This window comes from Biomphalaria glabrata, chromosome 6 (genome assembly GCF_947242115.1).
Source record: "Biomphalaria glabrata chromosome 6, xgBioGlab47.1, whole genome shotgun sequence".
In the NCBI taxonomy this organism is placed as follows: domain Eukaryota; kingdom Metazoa; phylum Mollusca; class Gastropoda; family Planorbidae; genus Biomphalaria; species Biomphalaria glabrata.
In genome coordinates, this window is record NC_074716.1 from 37287088 (window position 1) to 37304677 (window position 17590).

The 17590-nt window shown below is 35.8% G+C and overlaps 1 protein-coding gene across 6 annotated transcripts in view; it reads left to right on the forward strand.

Moving 5' to 3' along the window:
• LOC106070961 (serine-rich adhesin for platelets-like) overlaps positions 1 to 14054 on the forward strand; it is an 82542-nt gene extending 68488 nt beyond the window's left edge. For 5 of the 6 annotated variants that reach the window (XM_056033877.1, XM_056033876.1, XM_056033875.1 and 2 more), the window contains exons 7-9: positions 65 to 188; positions 375 to 3534; positions 11780 to 14054. In XM_056033877.1, coding sequence (XP_055889852.1) covers positions 65 to 188; positions 375 to 3534; positions 11780 to 11791 — 3296 coding nt within the window. In that variant the 3' untranslated portion in view covers positions 11792 to 14054. The remainder of the gene's footprint in view (positions 1 to 64; positions 189 to 374; positions 3535 to 11779) is intronic. The other variant, XM_056033879.1, reaches the window with a different exon arrangement.
• Positions 14055 to 17590: the final 3536 nt, after the last annotated feature.

The window sequence follows — 17590 nt, forward strand, 5'->3', positions numbered from 1 at the left end:
AAAACCTGGCTTTGACTTTTTAATTTATACATATGCATATTCTTTAATTTGTTTCTGTTTCTAGACAAAGTTAGAGAGGCCAATGGCTGTGTTCTTGTTCATTGTTTAGGAGGAGTTTCCCGCTCAGCAACCCTTGCAATCGCTTATATTATGAAATATATGAAAATGTCATCTGACGAAGCCTACAGGTTTGTTAGCATTACATTTTACCATTTCTCTTCATTGTGCACACATTATTATTGATAAGCTATTGCAACAGATTGATTTTGTATTTTAACTAAAATACTCTACAAATATAAGAGTAGCTTGGAACACTGCATTGAGTGTATTGATTATAGAAATCCTAATTTAATATAATGCTCATTACATTCCAGATATGTAAAGGATAAACGGCCAACCATCTCACCAAATTTCAACTTTCTTGGGCAACTATTAGAATATGAAAAGATCATCAGGAAAGAAGAACAGCTGGAAGAAGCTCGCAGAGAGGCTATCAAAGCCACTACTTTTGATGACAGTATATCCTGTGAAACAGAACGAGCCAGTCCAGGGTCCATGGACCTTCATACTACCAGTCCTTCTTCTCCAGGACCGCGTACTCTACGCCAGACAGTTAGCTCCTCTATGCTATTCAAACTAAATTTAACTCAGGAAACTGAACTGTTCTCAGACACTACATCCCAGATACTTGCATGGCACCGCAGACCTCAAGGCCTGGCTACCAGAAACATAGTGCAGTCACCTGTAAAGGAAGTGAGCAGATTTTCTTTAGTTGGTTGTAAATCTGACACAGATGCTGCATGTTTTAATGTGACCAGTCACCAACAAACATCAGTGGATATAATGACTAACATCTGTGATAGAAAAATTGGGTCAGAAGATTTGCTGTTTGCCCAATCTTCAGTCTGTCCCATCACTGGCTTTCCTAGCCCTGGTGAGGGGGTCAATCATGACTTACCCAAACCAACTTGTACCATAACAGGTTTTCCAGGACCTGAACAGTATGGCAGCAATCAACTTGATGTAACAGACTTTGATACAAAGACATTGTTTTTAGACAACCCTGCATATCACTCTAATGTAAGCAGCAGCACTACAACTTTAAAAACCAGTGACACCATTGTCACTAATCCCACAACTCAAAAGACTCAGAAAATGGAGCAGCAACCTAAAATAAAACAGGGATTAAGTTTTTCGTCCATTTTCTCAAACTTTCGCTGGAAATCAAGACCGCCCACACTTCCGTTAGGCTCCCCTGTGGGTGCAGTTAAAGACACTGGGCATTCTGTTAAAAAGCAGGGAGGAGATTTAAGTGGTGGAGGTGATTCCAGAGTGCAGTTGACCCCAGTGTCTGAGGCAATTGAGAACTGTGACATCATTTTAACAGATGAAATGACCAGTAATGTGTCCATTGACCATAAGGAGAATAAAAAGATGGATAATGACATTTATGTACAAACATACAATAAATCAGGCAGCAGTCATGCAACTACTTCTATAATGGCATCTAAAGTAATCAATTCATGTTTAACTCCGGGTTCATCCGAGACCACTATTTCATCTATCAACAAATCAACATCCCTTAAACTAAGTGCTAAACAGTTTACTCTAGCTCTTAGCTCTCCCACTTCAGAATTTCCTGTTTGTTTCTCATCCTCAAGTCACAAGCCTCTCTCCCCAGGTGATAACAAGAGGAAAAGTGGATTGACCAAATCTGACTTTGACAGTCCTGACAAACTGGCCAAGACAGAAGACTTTCACCAACATACTCTATCACCTCCAAAAACTTTGAACATATCCCAGGGTTCTTCTGACAAGTTACGACAGAGAACTTCAGCTAGGAGGTCCTTTGTATTACAGCTATCATCTCCAACCACAGCTATGTCAAGGCTTAACTTCAGTTCTCCTTCAGAGAAAACAGAAGAATCATTATGGGCAGCAAGAGATGAAAGTTCATTGCTTCAAACTGATTCCTTGGTACCAATGGAAATAGATAAATCAATTAGTGCATCTTTATTTACATCAAACATTTATTTTACAGATGGTGAACTAGGCAGATGTTCAGCTTCACAATCTACTTTCACTAAGTCTGATACTGGTAAAAAATCAACCCAATCCATTGAACCTAACTTTGCTGTTTTTCCATCTTCATCACAATCATCATTGTCAACTACATCTCATTCAACAGTAGATTTACCATCCATTGTACAGGAAAGTACAACTGCACCAGTAAATGATTTAGCAATTGCAGCATCTGCAGCTTTAGACAGTTTTCAGGAGCTCCCCACTACATCTCTGGATAAATTAAGCTTCACACCATGTTTTACCAAAGACATTGTTAATGAATTTAAGGCACGGAATGCTAATCTGGCCGCCAGGGAGGATCACAATGAGCCAAGATCTTCAGTGCTAGACTCACCAATGTCAATCAGTAGTGGCAGCTCTGCACCAAGTCTAGCAAGTTCCACAATTTCACCAATTGAATCCAATATGGTAAATCCATTTTCTGACAGTGAACAGAAATTATATGATGAAACTACCCCATTAATTCATTCAGAACCCCATACTTTAGGGCATGCAGTCTCAACTAGTCTAAAGCAGCCTGTTGTGTCCCCAAGTGCAGATTTCAATTTGTCTCCATCCTCTATGCCCCAGGCAACAATGTCACCAATACTACCAAGCATGACATCCCCCAACTTTTACAGCAGCACTTCTTCTCTAGAGCTACTGTCCCCAATGTCTATAACAGACAGCACCTCAGACTCTCCAAAATTACTATCAAAGAGAAGCAGCCTTTGTTCTCTAGCCCAGTCTTCTGCTAGCTCCCCAATCCTGTCATTGCCATCACCTCTTGTGTCCTCACCATCTATTTCTCCAATGGTAACCTCCCCAACTTCCAGTTCATTTCATCTTGCCAGCTGTTCTTCATCTACTTCTTGGACCAGCATGACCAAAGTGATTCGACGTGATAAAAGTAAACGAGTTATAGACAGACCATATAGCATTGCTTTCTCATCTTACCCTGCTTGTGAGTTGGTCCCCAACAGCACCAAAGATGGCAGCTCTGTTGGTCAGACTAGTCAGGATGATGCTAGTGAAGCCTATATGTCAGTCAGTAGCAAAAAATCACGTCTAAGCAAGGCCAGTGACTGTCAAGCATCCCAAGGTCGCACTTCATGGAGTGGCTACTCAGAGAGAGAAGTTTACAACAAATATAAAGAAATCACAGCTGCTATGGAAAATGCTATGATGCGAACTCAAGTATTTTCCATGCATTCATCACCAAACAGCAGGGGAGATACAACTCGAGCTACATCTAGAAAAGCTCGCAGCTTGGAAGACTTTTTAGAAAGTAATACTTCAGAAAGAGAGGAGACCTTGACCTTTAAAGGTGGTAACCAAAGGTGGAAACATTATAGAGAGTCACACTTAGAGCCCTTTTACTGTGGTATGCACAGCACCAGTGAGCCATATCATTCCAGTTCAAGCCTGTCTTCAAATGGCAGTCATGGATCCAGTCTAGAGATCATTCAGGTATCTTAATCATGGATTTTTTTGTTTACTCCTTGGTTTATTTGTAGTGTCTTTTTAGTTTGCATATGTACAAGAAACACAAACCAACCCTTGCATCTAGCAACTCCCTAAAGTTACTCACTTCTTCATAGATTTTTTAGTCATTTTAAATTTATATATAATCCTTTTTGATTTTACATTTTCACAATTACAAATAAGTTAAAGTAATTCAATAAAATTAAATAAAAAAAAAATTAAATTAAGATGGTGGCTGATAAAATTGCTAAGAGTTCTGTAAAATTCTGATTTCACTACAAATAACATTTTTAGGTGATGGTGTTCCTTATGTCAAATTAATTTTAAAGTTTGATTTAGAACTATTCAGCCTTCCCTTTTGTAATACTTTTTTTTTTATCTAAAATTATCATTAAAAGATTCTTTAAATATATTAATGCTCAATTTCTATTGTTTTCCTGTTCTATAAGGATCCAAATTGAACATGCCTTCATTATCCACTATTTGTAATTTTGTTTTAGAAAATTTTGGGCTTTTTAGTTATCTATACATATATTTTTTATTTTTTTGCATTCTACCAAAATTTGTTGGTGTTTTGGTTATTGGTTAAAGTTTTTTTTTCTCCTCTTAATTGCACACATCTTAGAAATTTTCCTTTTCTGTATTTTGGTGTTGTGCACCCTGTCAGTGGCATCACTAAAGTAGGTGTCACCCTGTGCGGATAGCTCAGCGTGTCACAGCCCACCAAGTTTCCATCCAAATTTTTGACGAAAAATTGAAACATGATCTAATTAGTTACATTATTTGATTGTTAGGAAACTGCTAAATGAGTGTTAATTCTTTTGTAAAATTTGGTTTATGACATTTTATCAATAATTATAACTTATATAAATATGAACATTCTTAAAGTTAGAAACAGGCTTTACATCAACTGAACATATTGTTTTTATTAGGCTTCTCAAACTTTTACTAGTTAACCCTCCAAGACATCTTGTAGTAGGCTCAGTAGATATTTTCATTTCTTATGTAAGAAAGCAGAAGTCTCTAGAATCCTGTTGAAATTTCATCTTTCATAGAACCTTTTGAATTGAGCTTGTTGCTAACATCATTCGTGAAAAATAAAAGTTCTACTTAGAAGATGAAACAATGTTATTTAATTTCATAATTTAATTTATTTAACTTTTGTAACAATGTCCTTTTTACTTGATTAATATTCAGATTTAGAATAACCTCCTCTACCATGCAAATACTATTGATTTTTTTCCTTAAAGCATGTAACGTTTTGGACATTTTACAAAAAAAAAAAAAAAAAAACAATAAAAAAAAAAGTCAATAAAATATATTAAAAGTTAGTTTTAACAAAGTTAAATTGTTTTCTATTTGAGTGTTATCCAGTATGGTCTCCTCTCCCCCCCCCTCCCTCCCCCCCAGTGATTGCCACTATTGTCACCTTTGTTATTTTTTCCCCTGGTAATTTAGACTAATTTATGTTTGTCATTTCTTGAAATATATATGTATTATTTTGTTAGTATATGTTTTATTCTTTTAGTTATCACTATTTGTTCTCTTCTATTTGATTGTTGTGATGTTTGAATTTGCATGAAGTTTCATTTATTACAGCATGTTGGGAAATCTCTTGTAGATTTGACATTTAGTCTGGGTTTCTTATTTACTTTATCCTTGTGAAATACATTGCAACGAAGCAATAGAATCACAAGAGGAGTTTGCTGACTTTGAGAGATCTTAGTGAGAATCTTAGATTGAGCCCTCTATTTCTTTTTCTTTCTAGTAAGTCTCATGTTCAGATTTCTGTTTCCTTATTAATGTCTTGGTGGGCAGAAGATGAATGTCACTGCTATTTTCTTTAGTAACCAAAATATTTTCATTACTATATTTTTATGTATTTTGCTGCATATTTCAATGAGGCCTTATGATCTGCTGAAATAGTCTATGAGTATTGTAGGTGCCTTACTCTAATGCCCCTCTGAGATTGTTATTGGGATATTTGAATTGTGAAATGTTTTATAGACTTTTTATTGTTGCCTTAATTAAACTAATGTACATAGTTGTTGTTTTTAACGTTTCAACAATTTATTTATTTTGTTTTGAGAGATGAGATGATCTCAGTTTTTGTTTCCACCATTTTGTCTCCAGTCAAACCTTTTGAAAAGAAAAGACAGTATTTCATTTTCTTTATTTATAGGCCAGGTTTTTGTGGAATTCACCATTAGAACCAGAGATATATTGCTTCCTATAAAATGTTTGTTGTCAATCATTCCATATCACTTGAATGTATGCTTGTTAGCCCTTCTCCGTTTGTGTAATGTAAAGTGGAGATGTTTGAATAAACTGTTTTGTTGTTTAAGTCATTTCTAAAATAAAGATTGCATTTGTTCCTTTAATACAATATTTGTGTCCTTCTTGAGCAGATAAAGTGCATAACTTGCATTGCCTCCAATGTAGCACTATTAGATTGTTGCACACTACAAACATTATTTAATTTTAATTTAATATCTTTATTCACAACAAATATTAATAACTTAAATAACGTAACATTTTCAAAGGAGGGGGTCAAGTTATTTTAGAAGGAACCTTGATTCCCAAATGATAAAGCTGCCACAAAGCTAACACCTAAAGATGACATCAGATGGAGACAATAGTTTTCAGACACAAATTTAAGATGAGCAAACCCATTTTCTCAGTGGTTGTAAAGGTGTAACACCAGCATTAAATTCTGCTTAGTTTGCCTGTAGAAAAAGATAATTGACAGACAACTCTGGTCCATGGTCTCTGGGATTTGCTTTGAAAATATAGATCTTAAATGTATTTAGACACGTCAAACCCATGCTTGTTTTTTGTTTTTTTAATCACAAAGTATGGTCCCAAAGCAACTAAATTGAGAGGTTTATATGTATTATAGAAGCAGCTCCTTATTCGTTTTGTCATATACTAAGAAGAGTAGCCATTGACAGAACAAAATTGGGATAATGGCCACATTGTTATTTAGAAGGCATAAATCTGATTTCTGGTAGCAATAAAAATAATAGTAATATGGTTTACATTGGAACTCTTCTCTCTAGACTATCTTTACTGTGTCCTTCTTTCAGAATGTGTTTTTGTACAACAGTGCAACTGCCGCTGTTTATTTCATGTATGAACTTTGACCTAACTAGCTCTAACATGTCAGCATTACTGTCATGGCCTAAGTACTAAAGCATGCCAGTATTAACACATCAAATCTAAGCATAAACATTTTGGAATCAATTGTTACCTCCTAAATATATTGGCACAACTTTCAGAGATGCCTACATACATGCATCTTGCCTGTTTTGTAAGCAAATGGAAACGAAAATACGCGAGTACGGTTTATGAACTAAAATACGCTTTTCCCCCGCAAAAGCAACAAAAAAGAAATTAAATAAACAAGTTTACAAAGACAGTTTGTGTGGAAACTCAAAATCGGCCTCCGAAGTGGTTCACCCAGGCAGGTTTCAATATTTTCAGAAAATATCAGAATGAAATTTTATCAAAGGCAAATGACAGAAGAATTGAAAAAGAAGGTTGACAGATATTGTGTGTGGTGCACCAACGGTCAGGCAGACTAAGGGATAGGTGAAATTGAAGAAGTTCAATGTGAACCTCGCCAAACTGTTGTCATATAATGATTATCTAATTGTTCTGTAAATGGTCAATCTGTTATTCATAGCCTCAAAAAAAAAAATTCTCAAGAAAAAAAAATTCTCTTAAAAAAAATAAATCTCCCCTTCTGTTCATTGTTCCATGGCTATAGCACCGCGCTGCAGTTTGCGACATAATATAAAGCACTACTTATTAAAATAATAAAGCGTGTCGTCGAGTCCGAGGATTAGTTAGGAATGCAGTATTTCTCGTGGCTGCGCAGCAATTACTAGATCTAGATCTAAAAATTAAATGATATGTTACATAGGTTAGGGTTGAAAAAAACAACAACTTGACTTCTTTGAACTACTTGACAAAACAACGCCTTGATCCAACTTTCTACACAATGTTCACGATCGATCAATAACGGATATAAGAATTTATTTCCGGTTTCCAGTCTAGATGTAATGTATAAGTCTATGGTTTAGTTCTAATTCATTGGACTTTTTATAGATCTAGTATTTCTTTAAAACGTTTTATTATGTCAGGCAGCTCGAATTTACGTAAATCTAGATTTATAATTAAGATCCAAATAAATCTAGATATAGTCTTATTATCTAAATGTGACCAGGTGTGTACTATATGTAGATCTAAATCTTGAGAGAATCAATTAGGCCTAATCTAGATCAAAGTATATCTAATTATCGATCTAGATTTAGACTACTAAGTCTAGTAGCTCTAGGATCTAGATTTAGGATATCTGTAACTAGTGCTAGATATACTCAAAAGTGCACAGCCACTTCTGCCATCTTATCATTTATGGAATCTAAAATTTAAAAATTAGCTGATCTAATTGATCTAGGTCTAGATCTAGTATCTCACATTCAGGACATCAGCTTACAATTCCGTAGGATTATTGAAATAGCTTTAAATAGCCTTTTCAAATTAAAACCAATGAACTGTTAACGAAGCTGCCTCTAGACTAGATCTAGATTCGATTTGTAAACCACCATAGTCGGAAGACCACATGGATGCATCCACGCTCAAAGCACTGGCACCTGTTGGATTACATAATAGTGAGGCAGTGTGATGTCAGGGATGTGGTGCACACTAGAGTAATGCCCAGTGCCGATTATCGTCTTGTCCGGACGAAGCTGAACATCACCATCAAGATGGTAAAAAAAAAGATGGCCTGCCTAGGGCAAAGAAGCTAAATGTGTACTACTCGAGGCTGATCTTCGAAAGCCCCAGGACGATGACCCAGTGAGTAACTGGAGCCAGCTAAAAACGATACTTCAGGACGTGACGGCCAAAGTCGTGGGATACTGCAGTAAACCCAACAGAGACTGGTTTGATGAGAACAATACCGCAATTCAAGAACTGTTAAAGAATACGCAAAAATACTATCGCTCTGTTCTTGCGAACCCTAATGACAACGCAGCCAGAACTCTCTATAAAGCTTTTTGTCACACTCTGCAGTCAAAGGTCAGGGAACTAAAAAATAATTGGTGGCTTGAGCTGTCCGTAAACATGCAGAGACATGCTGACACTGGTGACACACGCTCTTTCTATGAGTCGCTTCGATGTACCTATGGCCCAACTTACCGCTATGATCATCCGCTGGTTCTACCCTATTAACTAGCAAGGCGGACATACTAACCGAGAGGCTAACAGACTTGTTCGCTCTATGCTGGGAGAAGTGCGTGGTTCCACCTGAACTTCGAGATTCTGTTACCATATCCCTATACAAAAGGGTGACAAGTCTAACTGCTCCAACTATCGAGGCATTACACTTCTGTCAGTCGCAGGAAAGATCTTTGCTCAAGTGCTGCTCGACCAACTAACCCACTCTTTAGTGGACGAGGTCTTATCTGAAAGCCAATGAGGTTTCATAGCCGGTAGTGGTACATCTGACATGATTTTTGTTCTGCGACAATTACAAGAAAAATGTAAAAAGCAGAACCTAAACCTATACGCTGCCTTTGTGGACCTCATCAAGGCCTTCGGCACGGTCAGTCGCGATGGTTAGTGGAGGATTTTGGCTAGGCTGGGATGCCCACCTACGTTCCTATCCATTCTCAAGCAGTTTCTTGTGGGACAAAAAGGCCACATCAGACACAATGATGCCCTTACTGATCACTTCCCAATTAAAAATGGCGTGAAGCAGGGCTGTGTACGTGCTCCTACTCTATCTTCTTTGGCGTAATGCTGGGTCAAATGAGGCAGCGATTGCACGAAGGCATCTACATCTGGCTTCGTTCAGACGGCAGTGTGTTCAATCTTCAACGTCTACTATCCAATACAAAAACAAAGGAGATGGTCTAACGGAGCTTCTCTATGCCGATGATTGCGCCCTGCTAGCTCACAATGAACATGATCTCCAGAACGCGGTAAACGAATTTGCATACGCTGCCGCCTCTTTCGGTTTATCTATAAACTTCGGGAAAACAGAAGTCATGTTTCAGAAGTCACCCAATAAAACATACTCAGCCCCAAGGATCACAGTAAACGGACAGCCCCTTAACGTGGTAGACCACTTCACATATCTAGGTAGTATAGTGTCAAATGACGCTTCACTTTCAATGGAGGTTGATAACTGTCTGGCCAGGGCCAGTAGCGGTTTTGGACGCCTTCAGGCGAGAGTTTGCCTACAAAAATCAGTGTCTACCAGTCTCAACCCTTCTATATGGCTCTGAGACATGGACACTATACAGTAAAATAACTAAGACTTCTTGAGTGCTTCCACCAAAGATGCTTGCGCTGCATTATGGACATACGGTAGCAAGACCGCACTACAAACAGCGATGTCCTTGCGAACGCCGGTATGGACAATATAGAGGGACTTCTTATGGTCCGGCAGTTACGCTGGGTAGGGCACGTATCCCGTATGGGAGACGAACGTATGCCAAAGGCAGTCTTTTTTGGTGAGCTAAAAGGTGATCGACGTAACAGAGGTGCCCCACGGAAACGCTTCAAAGACCAGCTAAGGCGTCAACTTTCCTTGACTGACATAGAAGAGAGCACCTGGTTGCATGCGGCCTCAGCTGGAGGTCACTCACGAAGGCCGTAGGATACACATTTGAGACCAAAAGAAAATCCGCTGCCTAGGACAAACGCAGACGGCGAAAACAAAATCTAAATCGACCACATGCGGACAATGGTTATGCTTGCTTATGTGCAATATGTAGGTCACGGGAAATTCTGCACTCCTCACTAATCTTCGGACTCGAAGACAGGCCTTTTATTATAGTCATAAGATTAAAGCGAGAAGAAATTGTGGTTAATCTGTCTCTGAACATGACAAAGGGCATCAAACTGATTTTCCCAGACTCTAAAATTACAGAAAGTAGGCAGATCTAAAGCTACCATTACTTATGGAAGTCTTAATTCAAAGAATGAAAATAAGGGATATCGAAAACTGAGTTTGTTTACAAAAGAAAAGCCTTGCTTATGCCGAAAAAAAAGCGTTAAATTCTTGATTCCTTGCGCCCTCCTTCAACTTATCTGTTTTCTAAAAAAAAAAAAAAAAAACTTCAAGCATCAGAACCCAGAATAAAAAGCTTTATCTTACAACAGCTAGGGAGTTTATATATTCAGCAGACTCAATAGCTCAGCCCTCTATGGTAGAAAGAAGTTTCAATCAATAATAAGGATTATCTGTCTGAAAACACATCTTTAATTTTTTTTTATCAGTGATTGCAGAGGATGCCAAAGCTTTCATTGTTGACTCTGCAAAGAATGGTCTTAAAGAAGGAAATCTAAATTCTTTCAAAATGTGATAAAGTATTTCCAGTGTCTGCATACCTTGTAAAGAAATCGCGCATTTACCATTACATATGGTTTTAGTCTAAATTCACTTCTAGCATCAAGTCCCATTCTTTTAAATGAATTTTCTGTTGTGCTATTATGGCATCAGGAATGAAACACTAGAGACATCATGATCATACAATCATTGTCAAGTGACAAGAACGGCAACATTCTCATATAGTCTAGAAAACTCTATGACAAAGACTAAATGTGTAAATATTTTTCAAAATGTACAAAATGTCTTAAATATTATATTATATGTTGTGTTAATTTTTGGATTGCTGCATTTCGTGTATGTTACGTACTTGAATGATTTTAGTCTTTCCTGAATATATTTATTTATATTTACGAAAATACACATTTGCACCTAAAAATACACATTTCCATTTTGCCATGTAGGCATTTCTGAAGTTTTGAATCATCTGATCTTAAACGTGTCATTATAAAGGTAATAGGAATATTTTTAAAGTTGATAGAAATACCTTTGAAAAAGACTAACTGGATATCTTATTACCCCAGACCTTGTGCAATATTCTTTTAGCGTAATTGAGTTTTGACTTTGTGTTGACAAAATAGGATTCTCAGTTTGACTAGTTGAGTGCCAGTGACCAAAAAAAAAAAAAGGGTTTATAGATCTATGTGGATACTAATTTGAATATCTTTTGACAGCAACAAAATGTGTTACGTAATCTGTAATATTTAGAATTACCATTTACATAATAGTGATTAAAAATATCGTGATTAAAGTGATTACGTTTACTAATTAGATGATAGTACTTTTTTCGCTTGATTTTGTCTAATTTTTTTTCTTTATTCTACTCACAAGCAGCCCCGCTGAATGGTAAGTTCCTCACATATCCTGTCTTCTGTCTCTTCATTACTCCACTACAAAGGCTGTGGAGTGGGATTCAGTATTCTACAATTTTGTTAGGTCTACAACTCTGGTGTCTTCAGGATCCACATTTATGTAATGCATTTATTCCAGTTTTAACAAAAAGAAATGCATGTCAAGGACACCAAGTCTAGATTAAGAACGAAAACTTGATTTCAATGTTCAATTTGATCATTTCTAATAATTTACATCTGTAAGATTTACCCAGAAAATTGTTGTCACCATCTTTAATGATTGATTCTATGAAATGTTGAATGTTAGATGTTATTTATTAGAGACTGGGTTGAGTCTAGGTTTCCGCCATATGGCTGAGATAATTGAAGGAATCTGCATAGGTTTATTTTCTGGTTAATTCAGCCATAAGTACATTCGTAAATTGTAATAGAACACATAAACTTTTTTATTTCTAGTTAATATAATGTGTCAATGTTCCTTGGATTTGTTTAGAAGTCATCAACAGTTAACATTAACATTAACTGGTAATGTGAAAAAGAGTCTAATGTAGTCACAATGTAGGCTTAGGTTATCCTTACCTTTAGTATATAATTTAGTTTCTTTAAAATTACTTCAAGATGTTAATGCGTATTAAATAAAAAACTTACCAATGGTGAGGTGTTTTTTAAAGTTAGTTGAACTACTACCTTAGGATAAAAGTATTAGAAAAAAAAGTAAATGGATTCGGTGTAAAATAAACGGGAAAATTCTTTTTCACATTTTTCACATTTTGTCACACTGGTTCAGCGGTTCTCAGCCTGTGGGTCCCGTCCCTTTTGGGCGTTGAATGACTTTTTGCCAGCGGTCGCCTAAAACCATCGGAAATATAGATTTTCTTCGTCTTCTAACGTTTAAAAATTGACATTGTACAATTTGTTTCCAATGGTAATTAATATTTTCTTTTACTATAATTGTCCATTGAGGATAGATGCTGCAGACACTTCATCAGAATGATTTCAAACTGTTTTAACATCTATGGAATGAGTTGCGCCCAACACTGTTTTGTTGGCGCCCAACATTGTTTTGCTATTTCAAAAGTGAGATCGTTTTCAGAGGCAAAGTTGTAAAACTTGTTTTTGATCTCTGTGATGAACTACAACGGTTTTGAACCAGAAAGTAAAATGTCCTAACACGTCATAGAGATGAAAGGGAACTAACTGATGAATCTCTTTGAGTTCTTGAATAAACTCGTTGTATCTTTAGTTAAAAGTAAAAATCGTATTTATTTGTAATTTAATTCATTCTTAGAAATATATTTTACACAAAATATAAATGCATATTGTTTCGTGATTGAACACAAAGCTTTATTTATGATAGGTTATAGCTTAACAATTAAAATGCATCATGCATAGTAAATACTTATTTCCATTCTCATTTCGATTTTATAACATTTGCAAAATTACAATTACTTAGTCCTGGCAACAAAAATAATTAAAGGTTGGGGGTCGCGGAATAGTGGGGAATAGTATTAAAAGGGTTGTAGAAATATAAAGGTTGAGAACAGCTGGATTAGTGTAATCTTACCATTGCTTTATGTCAAGAGAAGTCAGTTGAGTTGCATGAGACTGGAACGAATTGACGTCAATTGAAACAATGTTTCTATGGCAATTTTAAAACTAGGATTACTTAACATTGGGACATCTCTGGGTGTTGTTTGAACTGTGAACCGCAACAAAGTTCTGACCTAAAACTTAGAGATATAGATGAAGACTCAGTTTAGTTCCATGTGCATTAATTTGATCAAAGTACTTAGTAACTGAAATAACTTTTGTAGTGTTCTATGTATTATGACTGAAAAATTACGAATAATAGAATTTCAATTATCAGCAATGTCCAAATCAATATCCGTTTTGAACCAAAGCTAAGCAAGATAACTAACACTATTTCGATTTATCCTACATTTCGACTTATCCTCAACTTTAATATCTTTTATATCCTTTTTATATGACCATCTTTATTTTAACAGCGTTTGTTATTCGTAATCTCTTGTGAGATTTAGTTATACAACAACTAATAATTAGTTGGCAATCTTCATCTGGTGTACATGTTAGTCATTATAAGTCTGTTGTCATGGAAACATAGTTGTTGTTTCTCCTAATATTCGGAGAAAAAAAAAAGTTGTATTATTACCAAAGATAAACTTTACACCAACAGCATGGACAGATTGTTAAGCTGTGGCTTTGTTATGTTTGTAAGAGAAACTTGTTGGGCTAAATAGACACAGGCCTAAAAGAAAAATAAGTAGCCTACTAATTACAAGAAAACAAATGTAAGTGATAGGTCAAAGATGAAAAAATAATCTGTAAATCTGATGATAAAAAAATCTTAAAAAAGGAACATCCAATAGTTGAATAACATTGATTGCTCAAACTGTGTAAGTAGTAGATTGAAATGCATACATTATTAGGTATATATATATATATGGTCTTTTTCTGTTCTATAATGTAAGCAAATCATTTTTGTTCTTCATTAGTGCTGAGAGTTGTTCCGACTCTTGTGGATGCTGTGTATTATTATTATAGGGCAGCATTGTATGAGACATTTTTGTTTTGTAACTTGCCAAGGCTGAACTGAATGTGTTAGTAGCTCTAAGGCTATTGTGTAAGTTATCGTTTAAGTAGAAAAAGTCCTGAGTCAATGTGTTTTGAAGGTTAAATGTCCTGAGCTGTTTCTATAGTGCTGGAAGAAACTGATTTCTAATTGATTATCTATTTATTTTGTTTAGATGAATGTATAACTTTGTTGTTGTCTAGACCAAAGGCACTGAGCGCCTTCCTTACACAGCCACTGAGTGCTACCTAAATGTGTACATGTAGAACTATGGTAAAGTGTGTCACTTGAATACAAGATCATTGAATTCCAAGATTTGAGGTGATTGGGAAAATAAATGTGTATTTCTAAATGCAGCGTCGGCACTTAATAAAACAGTGTATCTGAAGTAGAAAAATTATCGAAAGTTTTTGCATTATATAATCACCATCTTCTGACTTTAATAATGTATTATAAAATGAAAAACAGGTTTTAAACACAACTTTTGTATTTTAAAAGTGCATTTTCTTTAGATTGATACCTGATACATTGACTGGTGGATAGTAAGATTTATTGTTAGACCTACATAGTAAATCCTTATGGTTTCGGTTCAAAGCTTTCCAGACATATAAAGGATTTAAGAAGAAATGTCTGTGTACCGCATCAGTGCCTATGTTGTTGTCTGCTTAGGTTCATTATGATCATGTGATCTCCATCTATTGCCTTCATGAACCAGTCTGTTGTAACCAAAAGACATTGCAGAAATGTTTTTACTGTTTGACTTGAAAATTACAAAATAAAGAAGTCCTTTGCTTCTATTAGGAGATGACAAAATATCGCCAGCCGCCATGCAAACAACTTGTTCGTATCTCACTGTTAGAATCAAACTCCATTCAGCACAAAGTTATTCCAGTAGTTGAGGTGTAAGACTTAACTATTCAGCACAGAGCGGATTCAAAGGTGATGTTGTAGTCAGCAGTGCTATAAATAAGAAGTTTGTATAGTTCCCCCAATTGGAGACCTCAGTGCTATAAATAAGATGTTTGTATAGTTCCCCCATTTGGAGACCTCAGTGCTATAAATAAGATGTTTGTATAGTGCCCCCAATTGGAGACCTCAGTGCTATAAATAAGAAGTTTGTATAGTTCCCCCAATTGGAGACCTCAGTGCTATAAATAAGATGTTTGTATAGTGCCCCCATTTGGAGACCTCAGTGCTATAAATAAGATGTTTGTATAGTGCCCCCAATTGGAGACCTCAGTGCTATAAATAAGATGTTTGTATAGTGCCCCCAATTGGAGACCTCAGTGCTATAAATAAGATGTTTGTATAGTGCCCCCAATAGGAGCCCTCATGTCCATTGACAGTTTTAACAGAGTAATTTTAAAAAATGTAACTATAGATAGACTTTACAATTAATTCATGTAGTAGAATTGAATTCTGTACTCTCTACGTTTGCTTATGAACGATTTAAGCGCAGTCAAACTTAGGTTAAAGTGCCCCAACAGGATCTGTTGAAATAAACATTGATGTTGGGATTGTATGTAGTTGTTTTTTTCATGTGATTTTCTGAAAGAAATAACAATGGATTAAAAACTCCAACTCTAAGCCTTCACTCCTGGTGGGGTAAGGGTTCTGTCCTCTCCAGGGTGTTCTCTTATCTGTGTCAACCTTTCCTATTGTTTTCAGTGTTTGCACCAATGTCGGGCGTCTATCATTTCGAGTGCTCCAATGCAACAAACAAACAAAAAAAGTCTTTTAATTTAAAGATTTCGACAATGGGAATCCATATCTTTGCCCCTAAAGGTAATGATTCTAATCAAAGGCGTCTTTAGCTAACGCTACATGTGTTAACTATCCCCTCACCAATCCAAAAATAAACTTTCTTTCTAAAACCTGTTGTTAGTTTATTGTAAATGTTGAAACCTAATAAAAAGATCTAGTTACCCACATTCATAATCACAACTGTGGGCGTAGATTTTCAATAATTACATTTTCCTAACAGTTTATTACTTTGATGTCTACCCCCCCCCCCCCCACATTACGATCTCTCCCTGTGCAGAACCGCACCTCTAACACCCCAGCACTAACAACACCACTGATTCTGAAGAATTATTCTTTCAAAGTTACTGATTCATTTTCTTCTGTCTTCAAGATGATACGATTTAAAAAAAAATATTTTGTTTAGCCAATAATAAAAGTTGAAAACTGATTATTGTTAGACTTCTCTTGTTTTTTTTTCATTTTTTGTTTAAGCAGATCTGTAATCTGATCCTTGCTGTGTCTTGATAAATGATACTCCTGATACTCTTTGATTACAATGTAGCTTTCTTTTTGTATCTCGTTCAACTTTAAAATGTAGCCATGAAGTCTAGTAGCGCTAGAACAGGTCGATAGTTTGTTTGAACGGCAATTGAAGTCAACAAAAAGAAACACTTTGACAGAAACTACTGCAGACGTGTGATTAGGATGGCATGGTCTTAGCATTATGGGATTATTGCATTTCCCTTTGGGGATGTTTGTTTCTAGAGCACCTCTTTGTGTTACTGATATGTATTAGTGTTACTCTCTGCAATTGGAAATTATATAATGTTATCTGTATGTTTTGAATATGAACCTCATATTCTGTAAACCAAGTAGCCTACATCTATACTATATTTACCTATAGAGATGGATACTTATATATTATATCCCTTTGGGTTTGTGGGCCTGTCTTGTGATTTGTAAAGATTTAGCATTTTTTATTCATTTTTTGTCCAAAGCTATTTAAGAAGACAAAACCCAATTTTTTTCTCTTGTCATTCCTCCCATGAAATGTGTCCTTGTTTCTTGCACAAGTTGATTGTAAACATTGGAACTAATCTGTTGGAATACCACTAGCATAGAATGTGATTTACTTGTCTTTTTCTTTATTCATACATCTTCATATATTGACTTATATTTCTATATTTATACATATACATATCTACCCCTCCCTCTCATCTTGTGATAAGTGTTAAGTTGACTCATTGTTAGAGTGAATACATTGTACATAGTTGTTGTCATTGTCTATTTAGATTGGCGCGAATCAAACACGTGACTGTAAGAAAACGAACAAGAAGCTCATTGTGCATTTTTTGTTTTCTTTCAGGCTTTCTTTTCAAATATTTAGTTGCAGCAATATTAAACTACACAAAATATTTCAGTAGAAAGTCCGGCATCTGATAGAATGCTTAGACATGC